This window comes from Thunnus albacares, chromosome 11 (genome assembly GCF_914725855.1).
Source record: "Thunnus albacares chromosome 11, fThuAlb1.1, whole genome shotgun sequence".
Classification (NCBI taxonomy): domain Eukaryota; kingdom Metazoa; phylum Chordata; class Actinopteri; order Scombriformes; family Scombridae; genus Thunnus; species Thunnus albacares.
Window position 1 is genome coordinate 3841909 of NC_058116.1, and position 15486 is coordinate 3857394.

Genomic DNA, 15486 nt, shown 5'->3' on the forward strand with positions numbered 1-15486 from the left:
AATATATAAATATAAAGATAAGCACTCGACTCACTTCTTCTATTAAATGTCATGCAGGGGTGATAGGACTTCAAAACGGTAAAGTCTGCACATCATGACTTATGCAGAAAATATTTTTTAATGCGTGGACATTTTGGGCCGAGGTCTTCCTCAGCGTGGTAACTGTTAGACCTCACGTATGTGACAGTAATACACAGACTGACTAGTCAACAAGGTACATCTGGCATAATAAACAACCAATGGCATCAGGAAAAGCCCTTACAAATTCACAATAGCACCACAAAGAAATAACCAAATAAAAAATATTCTTAGCCCCCCTGCAGATCTTTACAAAAGATACGTGAAAGAAAAATCCTGATTTAAACTGTTAGGTATAAAGTTCGCAAAACATCAATCCAAAGAGACTTTTTTTTTTTTTTTTTTTTTTTAAGATCAATATTGATGCACCAGAGGATATCTTGATATATAGTCCCAAGGGTCGAGTTAAGCTTGAAAAACACCGGAACCTACATTTCCCATGCTGCAACTTGATAGCAATATCCCTCTCTGGTAAATGCCCACATCTTTCAAACTGCACATCTCCAGTGTTGGCTTTATGTGAAAATTTTCAAGTCTTCAAACCCTGATAATACTGATGAAGAGAAGACATTATACCTTAAAATGATCTGTTTTCTCATATCGAGTAACCTGATAAAACAGTTATACTAATCTGATAAAACTGAATAACAAATTACATTACTTTAAAACTATTTAATCCTTGTGCACAGACTTCCTATTCAATCTTTTAATTTTCTACTATGTGACCACCAGGGGGGTCTGTAGGCTGCTATAAACACAACTCAGATTTTTTTTGTAATTAGGAGATGAAGTGTGTGTGTGTGTTCCACAGCAAATGTGAAACTTCAGAGAAAAATTTGCATGCAGCCAGAGTTTTGTCATCTTCTTCCCTATAATAGATACAGTGAGAGAGGTGGGTGGACTGATAACATGAGGACAAACAAGAAGCAATCCTTTGAGTGTGTGTGTGAGTGATTGTGTGTGTGTGTGTGCATGTATGTGTGTGTGTGTGTGTGTGTGTGTGTGTGTCAGGTGTGGGTGCATCCATTCACTGAGTGAGTCACTGTGCACAGGGTCAGCTCAGCAGGGAGAGCAACGGTATGTAAATAAAAATCAATCTCCATATGGTCTCATCACTCTACTGCTCCTACATTTCAAGTTTTTCCTCCAAATCAAATTCAGCCCAGTTTGGAGGATGGGAGTCTTTTTCTCTCTCTTTTTTTTTTTTTTTGCTGTTCAGATAGCTGTAGACCGACAATTTGCTGTGGTACTCGCTTCATCACAGCCGCCTGCATATTGCTGTTGTCTCCCTGAGTGCCCCAGAGAGCCTCTCAGAGCCAAGGTGAGGTGTGGTGAGAGGTGGAGTGTGCCATGAAGGGCCATCACCGCTGCTTATCAGGGCTGAAGATCAAAGTATCGTGGGTATTAAAAATGTGTTCGCTTCATCACCAAATGAGAGCTGAGATGAGATATTGCCAGGAGAGATGCCTGGTTGTTGCACTCTATTAGCATTGACATGCATAATGGCAATGCTACAAAGCAAAAGATCAGGACACTTTTCTAATAAGAATGACCACTTTTTAAATTTTTCTCACCATCCTCTTCATCTCCTTGGAGATCTGGTTGCCGCCCAGATGATTGTAGAACGGACGGTCAGTCCAGTGGCCACTGTTGTGGGTGACAGAATTCGTCCTCTGTCGGTTCATTTTGGCTATCATCGCCTTTTCCTCTTTCTGTAAGAGAAGAAGATACAGAACAGAGAATAACTCATTACCTGTTGATGGACTAACAAAAAACTTAAGACATTAGACGTTTTGTATCACAGTGCAATGTCACTAGACCTCAGAATGAGCTTGTTCTGAAGGTTCCCACCTTTGAAACCAGGCAATGAAAAAGCAATTAAAAGTTTCTTTTATTCTCAAGAGGATTTAAAGTTAGATCACCTGATTTCTTTGGCTGAATCTACCACTGACTGCACCTATTTGATGGTTAAATCTGCAGATCTTTAAGGAAAAGACATTAAGCTCTTACCACCAAGAATAGGTTAAATGTATGTATTGCTGGTTCAGTGCCTTTTGAAAACAGTTTTCTTTTATTTAAGTTTCAGTTTTGTATGTTTTAATGCTTGTTTTTTTTTGTACTTAAACCTGCCATACGGAACTTTTGTCTCCCCCTTCTGGCAGTGAGAGTAATTACACAATCGCTGTCGATGTCATCACTGCAGACACCTGATGCTTTTTACGTGAGCCAGTCCCCGCCCTGGCGATGCAACTCGGTTGGGGTGCACTGAGGATAGTCCGTCCCCAGTCGACAGTCACAAACCAATCATTGCTGGTTGACGTGAAACGCATCACTATCGGTGCGCCAGTTTGGGAAAGTCACCATAGACACCAGATTTAAAAACTGTGGTATACTGCAAAATACAGAGAGATTTATCTGGCAGTGACAGGCTTAATCAGCATTGTGTGAACTCGTTTGGCAAGGGCTTGAATGTAATGGAGGTTCATTTATATGTAAAAGTCCTGCACTCCAGCTTTAAAATTGTTAATGTAACAATTCTGCCTTTATAGTCCTGTGCACAAAGGGAGCCCATACAAAAGAAATAACCTCAATATATTGGTGGTGAAAGGCATTCTGTTTGTATTCATGAAAGCATGAGAAATTTACATTTGAAAAAAACTCAACAACAAGGTGTATTTGTAGAAACAACACTCTACTGTTGCTCAGTACAATCCACAGACATCACTGTGAATAATTTTCATTGGGACTATTTCTTCAGTAGGAAGTAGTTCCAATGAAAAGTGTTCACAACAGGATCGCTAGATAAACTAGAACATTATTTTTAGAAACAATGGACATTTGAGCAACACCAAATTTTAATATCTTAAAATCTGGGCAAGTAAAACCAAAAATATCACATTACTATAGGTAAGAAGGAAAGGTAAGACAGTTTTTTTAGTAATATGGGTGAACTGACCCTTTAATATGACAGAAACAAATGACAAACTAAGATACTGTGCAGTATATGGAAAATGGGTGAGTTATGCCACCCCTCTTCTCTGTTCCTTATTTAATGTTCTTGTGTTTATGACAACAGCTGATGTACAGTTTTCATCCCAATCTCAAATTTTCCAAAGGCAGGTGGTTGTGTCGTATCATGCGCAAATTTGAATGCAAAAGTGCAAATGGCTTGCAAATGGATTTCGAACAGCAGAGTCGCAGCGGCTTCACATTATAACTCCACACAAAAATGTGTATTTCTTATTACTTCAGTTGGATGTTTAAGCTTCACTGTGCAGAATGATGTATGTGCAGGGTTTGACACTAGAAGGCTGTTTTCACATTCATCTGCTCTAAGTGGAAAGTTTCTCTCAGAGCACTTTAAATCTAAGTTTAAGACGTGTATCTATGAGCCTGATTTGTGACATCACAGGTAATTTGGAGCCAATCGTGGTCTAGTATGCAACTTACAAACCCCCAATGCACATACACAGACTTTTCAGTGAAGTAAGAAACATCTTGCGTTCAGCAGTTGAACTTTTTAAATGAACAATATCTGTATATTCATAGATATGTATCATTTTCATTGAAGGAGAAAGAGTTAGTTAGTTAAATTTGAAGAATTTCTAACTTGGTAATGGAACTTATCATCATACCATATCAGGGACATATTGTTCAAAGAGGAGTATTTTTTTATGTTTTAAAACATGTCTGGATCTTTAAAAAGCGTTCCTGAAGATCTTAATGATTTTACTTTGTTGTTCACACTTGACAACTAACTAGCCTGTTCCTGAGGTTTTGCCTCAACAATTAGCTTTATTCCCTGGCAACACAACATGACAAAACAGAAATGGCCAAAACCCACACAGAAGCAGAAAAACATGGAATACCCAGCAGCTGCAACTGTGTTGCTTTCAAAGATGGTTTCCAGTGATAGTATCTTGAACTGTTTTATTTCTTGCAGATCTGAGATTAGAACGGCATACTTGCTCTAGGATGTATTCTTTAAAAATAAAAATTTGGAAGCTAACTAAAATAATTGGACCGTACAATCTTTCCTCTGTCTCACAGCATGAGCAGCAAAATGAGAGGAGGATACCACTTCACATGACATGCTATCTATAGTCACAGCTTGTGATACTGCTGGAGGACAGAGACAGCTGATAAAAGCAGTCCAGTCATAAACACACTGGGGCTCATGCAGTGAAGCGGAGACAAACTCATTCCTCTCTGAAACACAGTTCACATGGGACAGAATACCCGTTTATAAGCAATCATATGTGCAATATGTACTGGCCGTGTGTATCTTAAAATATAGCTCTATCAGTAACAGCACTATAGCTTTGGTTATAATGATGCATCAAAAATGTCAAGTTCTTAGATTCAGAATAATTCAACATCCACACAAAGAAGGTCTCAGTATATTTTTGGAAAGTTACATTGTGCTGTTTCAAGCCTTAATAGACACGTACCGTTAGCTCTTGGATTCAAAATAATAATATTCATTACATTAGAAGTACTGTCAACTGTAGCTATTGCAGCTCCACATGTACTGTATGTAAAATAGTTAACGCTCAGTGTTTTCAGTTTAATGATTCGTTACCAAGAATACAAACATCTTGTAGCAGTGGTTCAATGTTTCCCAGATTTTATGTTACCAATCATTAAAGTTGTCATGTTCCCTGCTGCCAGTGGATGCTTTTCAGCACATTTTTGACTACTTGTACACTGGGCCCTATGGGAATGAGGACAGCTCCAAAAATGCTTTCACTAACAAAAATTGAAGGGAAAAAAAAGGAGGGAAAAATGCAAAAGTTGCTGTTTAAGCTGCAGATGAATCCCTAAAATGAATCCCCAAATAATTAAGAAACAATAAGTGATGAAACTACAGACAAAAGCCCATTTCATACATGCACTGCAACCCTGAAGTTATCCAGATATCACCCAGAGGAGCTGTATGTGAGAAGGCAAATGTCCGAATCAGTTGGACCAGACATTAAATGGACTTTACCCTGCCAGCTCCCTTGTACAAAGTCCATATAATGTCCGATTTGTTCCCATATGTGAATAGAGCAGTGAATTTTCTGGAGAATTCACAGCATGTGAGTGGGCGTGTTTGATGATATTTCTATCATGCGACTGGCACAAAACCGAAAGAAAACAAATATCTGAGGGTGAAGAAGAAGGGTCATTTACATGAAGACACCAACAAAAATGTCTAACAAGATTCAGGAACTTCTGTCAGTAAGGGCCGACACCAAAATCATCAGACAAATTCAAGGAACGGCAAGAGACTTGGTTGTTTATGACCAAATTATGAACTGCAGTGTACTTTTTGCATCATGTCCGGCCTCCTGAACGCTCTACCCAGGCACCCCCCCTCACCTAAACTAAACAGAATATTCCAGTGGGTGAAAACGCGTCTGACACGGACAATCTCTTGTTGTGTGCTACATGTGTGAAAGAGCAATTCCAGACATTGTAGAGAATTCATATGAGAAAACAGCATCAAGGTTTGCATTGCTGGATGTGTAAATAACCATTACTTGCTAACATGTTAGCCTGCTCAACTTTAAAAGGCAAATATGTCGACGGCGTCTTTCTGTCAGCTTATTTTGTAATTATTCTGCCCCCTAGTGGCCAAAAGTTGATTAATGCAACTTTAAACAAAAACCTACATATGGTTTATCTGTTTATGAGCACACTATAGATAGAAAAGTGACTCTGCATTGTGGACAATAGTGAGGACTACCCGTACCCGTTTCTGACTGCATCCCACAATGAGGTAGGTTTCTATGTTGTTCTTCTTTAGGTAGGGATTTCTGTCTCCCCCTGCTCCCGGCTCCACATCATAGTCACCATTCAGATAATTCAGAGTGGCCTTGGTGATATGGATACGTCTGCAATGAGAACACAAAAACACAACCATAAAAATGTCTGTAACATACTAGGCAGCTCATCCAGTTTTAGCAAAATGTTGAAGTTTATTAGAACTGAACATACCCAGCTTTGCCCCCGGCCTCCATCTGATTGGCTAGTGTGACGTCATTGGACCAGACGTCAAACTGCCACTTCCTGAGTCCCAGAACCCCACAGTGCACCCTGCCGCTGTGGATGCCCACTCTCATGTTCACGTTCACTCCCATCACCTCACGCACCAGCCTACAAGAAACATCACAACAGTCTGTCAAATCATCTTTAAAGGGGTAATCTGCTAAATTACTGTGATCTATTTTTGCAAACATCTCTGCTGATTCACGCTGACTGCTGAGGTGTTTCTGCACTACACTTCCCAGAGATAATTGGTCATCAACTTTATTTAGCACTGTGATGTCTTAATCAGTGTTCTTTATTTTTTGTTTGTTATTGATGAAGTTTCTTTAGGCTATGTTTTTCCTCTTTGACACTGCAACTGGACTAGTCTCTTTGCTGTGACCTATAGTGTGACTGAAGACTACCTCTGAGTTCATCTCTGCTTTGGCAGACAACTTCAGGGTGCTGGTAAACCATCATATTCTCACCAGTTGAGCATTTGCAGTGGTCTTGCAATGCTTGCCATGCTGCATTAACAGCATTAAAAAGGAAATATCTAAATCCAGAAGTGTAAATAAAATGAAATCCTGATATGCAGAAGCAACATTAGCCCTGTGACAAACTGGTGACCTGAGGGTGGACCATGCCTCTTGTCCTCTGGGCTGCAACAAATTATTATATTCATTGACAATTAATTTTGAATAACTTGATTAGTTGTTTTTATCAAAACTGATGTTTTTAATTTGCTTAATTGCTTGTTATGTCCATCTTACAGTCCGAAACCCGAATATATTAAATGTATAATGATATAAAACAGAGAAAATCCTTAAATCCTCGCATTTAACAAGCTGCAACCTCAGAACATTTGACATTTTTGCTTGATAAATGACTTAAACAATTACTCATTTTATCAATTATCATTTCATTATTATCCCAATGCATGCTGGGATAGGCTCCCATACAGTTCAGACCCCTGCAACTTTGTACAGGATAAGCAAGTACAGAAAATGGACAGATGGGTGGATAGATGCAAAGAAAGGATCATGCTAACAGAGCAATGTGGAGTAGATGAACTGATATGGTTTAGAAACCTGCGGTTGGAAAAGTCTAAAGGCATTGAGGAGCATGTGGGCCCTTCAGGAAATGAGTAACAGACAACTAGCGATCAATGTGTCACCCTCAAGCCATGAACTGTAACCTCAACCCTCCCGAGCAGAGTAATGATGAGATGCTGGATGTCAGTATTAATCTCTGATCATTCACAGGAGCAAACCAAGATATGAAAAAGAACACAAGCAGCCACTAGTTCTTGCATTTTACAAATTGCAGTCACACGTTAACCAGTGATGACTTCTTAACCCTGGGGGCAACTTACGAGATAGCCTCTATCATGTCCAACCCCATCTCCACACAGCAGTGGGCGTGATCTGCTCTTGCCTCTGGCAGCCCAGACACGCAGTAGTAGCAGTCTCCCAAGATCTTGATCCGCAGACAGTGGTTCTCCTGTCAGAGAAGAACAACTTACTGGAAATGCACACACACTCATAATGTTACATAAGGGAATGAGCGTTTACCGTGGTGGGTTTCATAATGGCTTCGCTTTTATATTTCTTCGCCTGGATAAAGTACAGATTGTTCTACTCATAAGTCATAAGTTTATTCATCCTTTAATATCATTGGCTGTTGTGGGTAGTGAGTTATATCAAATGCAACATAGAGGTTGCCAATCACAAGTATGGAATTTAAATAATATAAGAAGTAAGCAGGCATTTACAACACCCTTGTTTCTGAGGCTCTCAGTAACAAGAAATTAAAGCAGCTCTAATTGAAGTTGTAAATGAAAGGTTTGACACTATTTTGAGTGCAAATTCAGGAGGCTTATCTCTGCCCAGTTATCACAGTTACAGTCAAAGTGCTCCTACAGAGCAGCTGCCCCACACTGAACTGATATAACAGCTACATGAGTTGCATATTTTACCTGCAAGACTCATGTTTTAATGCTGTTGAAATCTTAGAGACAGATATTTCAATACCAGGACACGTTTTGCAAAAAAAAAACCTATCTGCACTACCCACTCTAGATAAGTGAGAAAATATCTCATTTGTAAAATTTAGGTGAACTGACCCTTTAAATAGATATTCAGCCACAGAGCTGAATATTTGCAGCTTCTAACTGCTGAGAAGAGAAGACGCTGTATCTGCAGATATGAATTGTTGCATAGAAAAGGAAAGCAAGATTTCTACAAGAGCTGTGTCTCACTATAGACCTCTTAGCAGTGTGTGGGACGGTCATAATACGGTTTGTGTGTTTTTCTGTGTGTGTGTGTGCGTGTGTGTGTGTGTGTGTGTGTGTGCTCGTGGATCCGGAGGGCTCGGGAGAGCACGGTGTCTCATGATAGCCACCTGAGTATCTCTCTAGCACATGGCTCTGGGAAAATACAAAGACACCCACTGTGTAAAGAGCACAGACAGAAAAGGCGTGTGTGTGTGTGTGTGTGTGTGTGTTTCTGTAGTGTGTGCATGCATGTGTATACACAGATACAAGGTACATCTGGCATGGACATAAAAGTGTCAGTAGCAACGTTTCTGGTTTATAATGCCATTGTGCCTGTTTCACTCATAAATATTGATTAGTGCCTCATTTCACCTTTCATAAACAAATGACATACATCGAGTGTAACCTGAACAAACATTGAAGTGTATTGGATAAGAAAAAGAAAATATCAATATTCATGAATGTGCCATTTATGAAGCTGTGGCTCAGAGATTTATAAACAAGTGTCAGATTGGAGAATATGACAGATGTGGAGTAGATATTCTGGAGCTTTAAACACGGGAACTCAGTGCACACATCCTTGTGTGTGTTAGGATTGGTTGATATGAATTTCATACCTGTCTTTTAGTCTTTTAGCTGACTTTATGGGCCCTGAAATGCCATGCATCATTTGGAAAATAACATTTTAGCAGTTTTCAGTTCTAAAACATGAAATCTAGGTGTGTTGCTATCTGAGTGATTCCACAAGTTCTATCTCTATCAATGAAACAAGGTCCAAATAAAGTTAAGGACTATGGTTAAGACTTTGGTCACACACTTCTCTCCATTTTGTCTTCTGTCTATCATCGTTTTTCTAAAACCATCTCCAGAGCAGATAAACCTGGAAACGCTGCTCACTCCGCTGCTTTTGGAAAATGATAATGTTAACCTGCTGAGACATGCAAACTCAGTTGGGGGATGTAGCCAGCTTTAATGTGGACACAGTCCAAGTGAGAGACATCCATGGGTCATGCATATACCTGATATAAACCATGTCATTGCTCACCAAATATTCCACAGCTTTGGAGCTGGGTTGGGTTTGAACAAACTGATAAAAGGCAAGAGAAGCTCTGTTGTAAACCTGCCACAGGTCAGCTGCAGTGTCGTATCAGTATTCAAATCTGTTACACTTTGTTCACACTGGCTGCATCAGTCTGTTTATTTGCTCTTCAAATCCCATTCTTAATGCAGCACTGTTCCCCTCCTGTGGTGACAGCTAAATTGAATTTCATGTGCTCTATATTTGTCTGATGTCCATCTCAGCACCTCCTCTGTCTATTTATCTAAAATATCATGTTGATTATACCCCTGAAGAACAAAAAATATGTTGTGAATTATCAGCACTGTGTTACCAGTGTTTCAATAATACATTAAATATTCTTGCGATTGAGATGGTATAAATACCACAAACGCCTCAAAGCCTTATTTTCCATGCAGCTTCAAAAGAGCTTTTCCTCCTCGTGCCCTCCTCATGCACAGGAGGTCCAAAACAGCATGTCCTCCTTCATGCCTCCTCATGTACAGGAACATGAAAAGAGCCTTTCCTCCTCTAGTCTTCCTTGTGAATAGGAGCTTCGACCTCCGTATAGTCCTCCTGCTGTACAGAGGTTCATAGAGCATGTTCTCCTCTACTGCTCCTTAAGCTTTATAGAACCTGTACTCCTCTAATCCTTCTCATATACAAGACTTTTGGACCTTCAGCTGTGGACTGTGAGGAAAAGTACCTGTTGCATTGGTGACAGCTAATGATGATCCAAATAAATTAACAAATAAACAGATCTGAGCTTCAAACTCAGTAACACCAGAGGTAAGCTTTCAGCTGAATAGCTCAGTAACACTCAATAACTGCACTACTACTTATCTCAGTCACAGTCACCAGCAAGAAGAATGATCTCAGGAACACTAGAGATGTAATCAGGCTTGTCTGACCTCTAACTAATGTCACACATAAGTAGAGCTGTGGCTGTTTTCCTAAGAAACACTCTATATAACACAGGATTCTGCCTGAACAAGCCGTGTTTCATTATTGTTATCTTTTGAAATGGAATCACATCTTTTCTGTATCTGTGGCGTGAACTAGTGAATTTGTTGTGTGTACTGTTATATTTGCTGCCTATTGACATCGATAACAAATTTTTTAGTTTCCTTAACATCTACATGTGAAGGAATATGATCTTTCTCAAAACAAAAAAACAAACAATAAAAAAGTTAAAACACATTCAAATAAAATTTCACAACCTAAAATGTAAGCACTGTTTGTGAGTGTTACACATACATGTGTGTGATTGCATCCTTACCGCTGCCAGCTTGTCAAAGCGAGCGAAGAGTTCATTGAGAGTCATCACCAACTCCTGTGCTGTGCACTGGGACGCCAGACTGGTGAAACCCTCGATGTCTGCGAATAAGATGCTGCAGAAACACACAGACAAGAGGGACACAATTCAACATTCTTTATTTGGAACATTTTCCTTTGTGTTATCCCAGTTTGGAATTCCCAATTCCCTGTGCACGGCAGTCCTCGTCTCTGCTCACTGTGCTGCATACGGAGGCTGTAGACAGACATGTACTACCTATGAGAGCACATGCTGTCACCAGTCACTGTTTTGAATCCGCTAGTGTTAAGCTTCAACAGGAATATGTAACCCATGGGAGCTTTCACTTATTCCACCCGTTACCAGACTCTCAACCAACCAGTAGGAGTTGTTGTTGAGCAGCATGGTCCCTCACCATCTTCCCACTGGTGAACACAATGAGTTGTGTTTGTTGGAACACATGGCCAGAGGGACCACTACTGGGAATCAGTCCCCTACATCACCCCTAGCCATGTAAGCCTTCTTTAAAGGGAACACTAGCAATATTTTAACTTTTTAAAATTATCACCAATTCCTCTGAAGAGACCAAAATCAGAACTTATAATTCCACTATCATAGCAATCCATCTAAAAAAAAAAACCCCTCCGACCTCCTCTGACTGCTGGGCGACTAACATCACAAACAGCACTGCCAGGAGTGAGGAGGATCAGAGAAGCTACCGTTGTATGTCACAGGTTGTTCTACCTCTCTCTCTATCTCTCTGCCTCAACTGCCTAATTTTCACTAGTTTCTGAATCCTCTTGATGTGGTTATTTCATGAAAAATTGTAATCACGCTGCCAGTGCACCAATGCAAGTGCAAATGCATGATGTAAGGAACATGAACTCAGCCAGCTGATTCCAGTACAAAGAAGGTTGCTGTGGCAATTGGGCACTATTGCGCTAGATCAATCAGAATATGGGAGACACAGCGACCAAATGAAGTAAATCAGACAGGATTTTATATGTTGGATGTTTAGTAATTTCTTGGTGGGGCTACTGCACCCTAGTGATGCCTAGATACGCCTAATAAAGTTTTGAGTTCAGACATGCTGGGGCCTCTTTATGGGGATTTTGCATAGCCGCCCTGTACCTGAGTGGGTTTCCTCCAGGTTCTCAGTTATCCACCCACAGTCCAAACACTGGTTAGGTTAACTGACGACTCCTAGGTGTGAAACGGAGTGTGAATGGTGATTCGTCTCTATGTGTCAGACGGGCAACCTGTTCAGGGTGTAACCAGCCTCTTGCCCAATGTCAGCTGGGATGAGCTTCAGCCTCCCTACATTTGGATGGAAAGCTGTTTCACGTCAGGCAGATGTCATTGAGCATGCTTAGGGACAAGTGTCCCTGTGAAACTGTTTTACTAATTTGATGAGTAATAAACTCAGCCATGTTTATCAGAGTGAAGGAACATGTTACCCTGTGCAACAGCAAGGCTCTTTTATGTGTTTAATAGTTTGTAGACAACAACAAAGTTCTATAATGCTTAAGGTACTGTGTATCAAGCTGTTGTTACACAGACAATACTTGCCAGAAGGATAAATTTGTCAGTTTTAGTCTCTCCATGACATAATTCCATAATATTAAAATGAAATAACACCAATGTTACTTTCAGAGCTATAATCCATAGATTTCTATTTAATTTGGAATTAGTCCTGAGGCTGTCATGCAACATTTTAAGCATTCCTGCTTTGCTTTATCTTGTAAAAGACTTGATTCATTCATTCATTACAAAGAAACCATGCTTATTGTTCAGTATAATTCACCCGCAAAGAGATTAGGTACATGAAATTGTTAGGTGGTAATTCAGAGAGGTAAAATGAAACCGGTCATTGTACCACTGAAGCCATCGATGGAAGTGAAAGGTGTGAGATTACGACTGAGACGACTTTGTATAGGCATGTCTAAATGTATCACAATGCCTGTAATCTAGTGTTGAAAAGTACTTTATATAGCATTTGTGCTAATGAGGTCTTGCCTTGGCAAAGTAGCAGGGAGTGAGTTCGAGTGTGTTTGTGTGTGTGTGTGTGTGTATGAGAGAGACCTGTGAGCAACTTTGCACATATAAAAAGTTTGCGTCCCTTCCCTGAGAACAAGGTAAACTGATACAGCAAAGGTCTTTTTATGATTGGGGCATTTTTATTACTCTCCCAACACTGGCACAGCAGCAGGGCAGATGATCTCACCAGGCTGAATCATTTCTCTCAGGTAGAGACTATAATAGGCTCAGCATTAGCTCTGGGTGACAGTCAGGTTGGCCTCACGTACACTCACATATACGACCCACGAGCTTGTCCTCAATGGCTCAAGTTGTTCTATAAACATCATAACCCTCTACCACACAAAGTCACATCTCATGCTCACTCACAGATACAACCCTACAACCCTCTCTTTCTTCAATAAGCATATTTATTTTCTGGTCACTGATTTCTTCCTGGGGTGAAACATGTGATGGACCTCATAAGTCAAACTCAGAAGGCAAGACCATGCCTTGTCTTTTGCTACTTAATGCTGCTTTCGTACTGCCTCCCCCTACAGTTAATAATGATCCTATAAGGAGCTTGACTCAGCTATTTATATGATCCCCAATGATCAAATCAAAATAACATTTTAAGCCAAATCTAAACCTTTCTCCCACCTTCATCTTATTTACTTCACTGGTTTCTAATTAATGTCCTAGATTTCTTTATGATGAAAGTGTGGACAAAAATGTAAATTCCTTTTGCAATCTAACTGATCTGCAACAGTAAAAGAGGGTGCAAAATTGACATAAAGAGCATGTATCAACTGATGACAGTACTGTTTCTCATGGTTTGGGCTGGGCCCCATATTAATGCTAAAGCATACAGTGATATCTTACACAATAGCATGCTTCCACCTTTATGGCAACAATTTGGGTAAGGTCTTTTCCTGTTTCAACATGACAATGCCCCTATCTACAAAGCCAGGTCCATAAAGGCATGGTTTTCCCAGTTTGGTGTGGAAGAACCTAACTAGCCTGACCACCAAAATCTAGTGTTGGACCTCTCTAATGCTCTTGAGGCTGTATGGGAGCAGATCCCTGCAGCCAGGTTCCAACATCTGGTGGGAAGCCTGAAACCAGAGTGGAGGCTGTCATAGCATTAGATTAATACCCATGGTTTTGGAATGACATATGGGTGTCACCATACATGACTTTAGGTTAGACTGGATTTTCATGGCAAATGATAGTGGATAGGCAGGTTAAATGACAAAAGTAATGCACAACTCTTAAAAGTCCAACTGAAATCACATGTGATCACTCCTTTGTGTCAAGTGTACTGTAAATAGTTTTTATTATTAAAAAATGATGGAAAAAAGTCTTTTCACCTCAGCCAACTAGATGGGTGTGTCTGTGTTTAATTACAACAGCTGACAGATTGAGCTCCAGTGGCACCAGCAGGGCATCACAAGACAAAGTAAACAAATTTGTGCTGTAGCTAATAAGTCACGTGCAATCTGTGTGTTTTTAGCAGTAGTATTGAGGAGTAAGGAACAAACCAACATCAGGGTCAAAGAGACATTTTCAAGTATGCTTACATGCTGTTTAATGTGCTGCAGCTGAGCAGCTAATTGACTATCTAGTTTACTTTTCCTCGGTTTGGTGGCCTGTTCAACAAGCTAAGCTGCAGGACAAGACGTGTGTTCATGTTTGTAAGTTAGATAAGGAGGAGACTTTAGCAGGAAAGCTAATGTGGGTTGTTGTTCAGAGTCTATGGCTCTTGTATTGTGTAGCAGGATGCAATCAGGCTCAGTGTGACCGTCTGCTCTGCCGATGATAGAATGTCACGTTACTGCTTTATGCAAGATTTGATTAGCTGTATGGAAACAAGGTCTCCATCTATGTAGACGGATAACAGACAAAAAAATGCTGTTTAATTTCAGCTGGACTTTAACAGCAAAGCTAACATTACTATTCCCTGATAGTATTATAACCTTTATTGGCACAGTTCCGTGTACAATATGATATGAACAAAAATACTTCATTCAAATAAATGACACACAAAAATAACTGCATCAGTGAAGACTACTGAATTAACACAGTTTCCATGGCAACAATGTTCAGAGACCAGCTATTTTCTTCAAATACAGAAATTGTTATTTCATAGATATGATATTATATCAGAGTTATGTTTTCTAAAAGGTATTTGTAGTGTTTGTGGGCCAACTGGCTATGAAAGTAGCTCATATTGTTGAATAGGGCGCTGTGCTACGTCAGGCAGAACTGACCATCAGCTGATCTGTGTTCTGCTGATTCTTTCAGTCACAGTCAAATAAGTTAGCAGTCATCATAATCTGACACTATGCTCTCACTCTGCTTATTATTCATGTCGCTGCTGCTCTTGCATATGTTGCTTAGTCCTGCCAGCTCATCTATAGTAAGTTTATTCATCATACTTGTAGATGTTGTCAATTAAGTTATAGATGAGAGCTACTTTTCTTGCCAGTCATACATCCAGTGACAAAATACAATACCACATGATTAAAGACACATAAGTTATGCACTGTAATGCATCCCTACTGACACAGTGCACACAAAACATGAAACAGATATTATCCAAATTAAAAGACTGAATGAAAGTGCAAAATTCATTAATTTTAGAAACAAGTTGCTTTTAGCCAAATGTTTAATTGGCTTTAAAATTCCTGACTCAGCTATAACTCTTAAAGTCATCTGGCAGAGAGTTTAACAGAAAAAAGCAATTGCTTAAAT

At 39.8% G+C, this 15486-nt stretch overlaps 1 protein-coding gene across 3 annotated transcripts in view; it reads right to left on the bottom strand.

The window, feature by feature from the left end:
* adcy5 (adenylate cyclase 5) overlaps positions 1–15486 on the bottom strand; it is a 95185-nt gene that overhangs the window by 23159 nt on the left and 56540 nt on the right. For all 3 annotated transcript variants that reach the window (XR_006405885.1, XM_044364850.1, XM_044364848.1), the window contains exons 4-8: positions 10702–10813; positions 7466–7593; positions 6061–6219; positions 5816–5957; positions 1653–1790 (exon numbers count right to left, since the gene is read on the bottom strand). Coding sequence is in view for 2 of the 3 variants with exons in the window: in XM_044364850.1 (XP_044220785.1) it covers positions 1653–1790; positions 5816–5957; positions 6061–6219; positions 7466–7593; positions 10702–10813 (679 nt within the window). In the remaining variant the exon portion in view is untranslated. The remainder of the gene's footprint in view (positions 1–1652; positions 1791–5815; positions 5958–6060; positions 6220–7465; positions 7594–10701; positions 10814–15486) is intronic.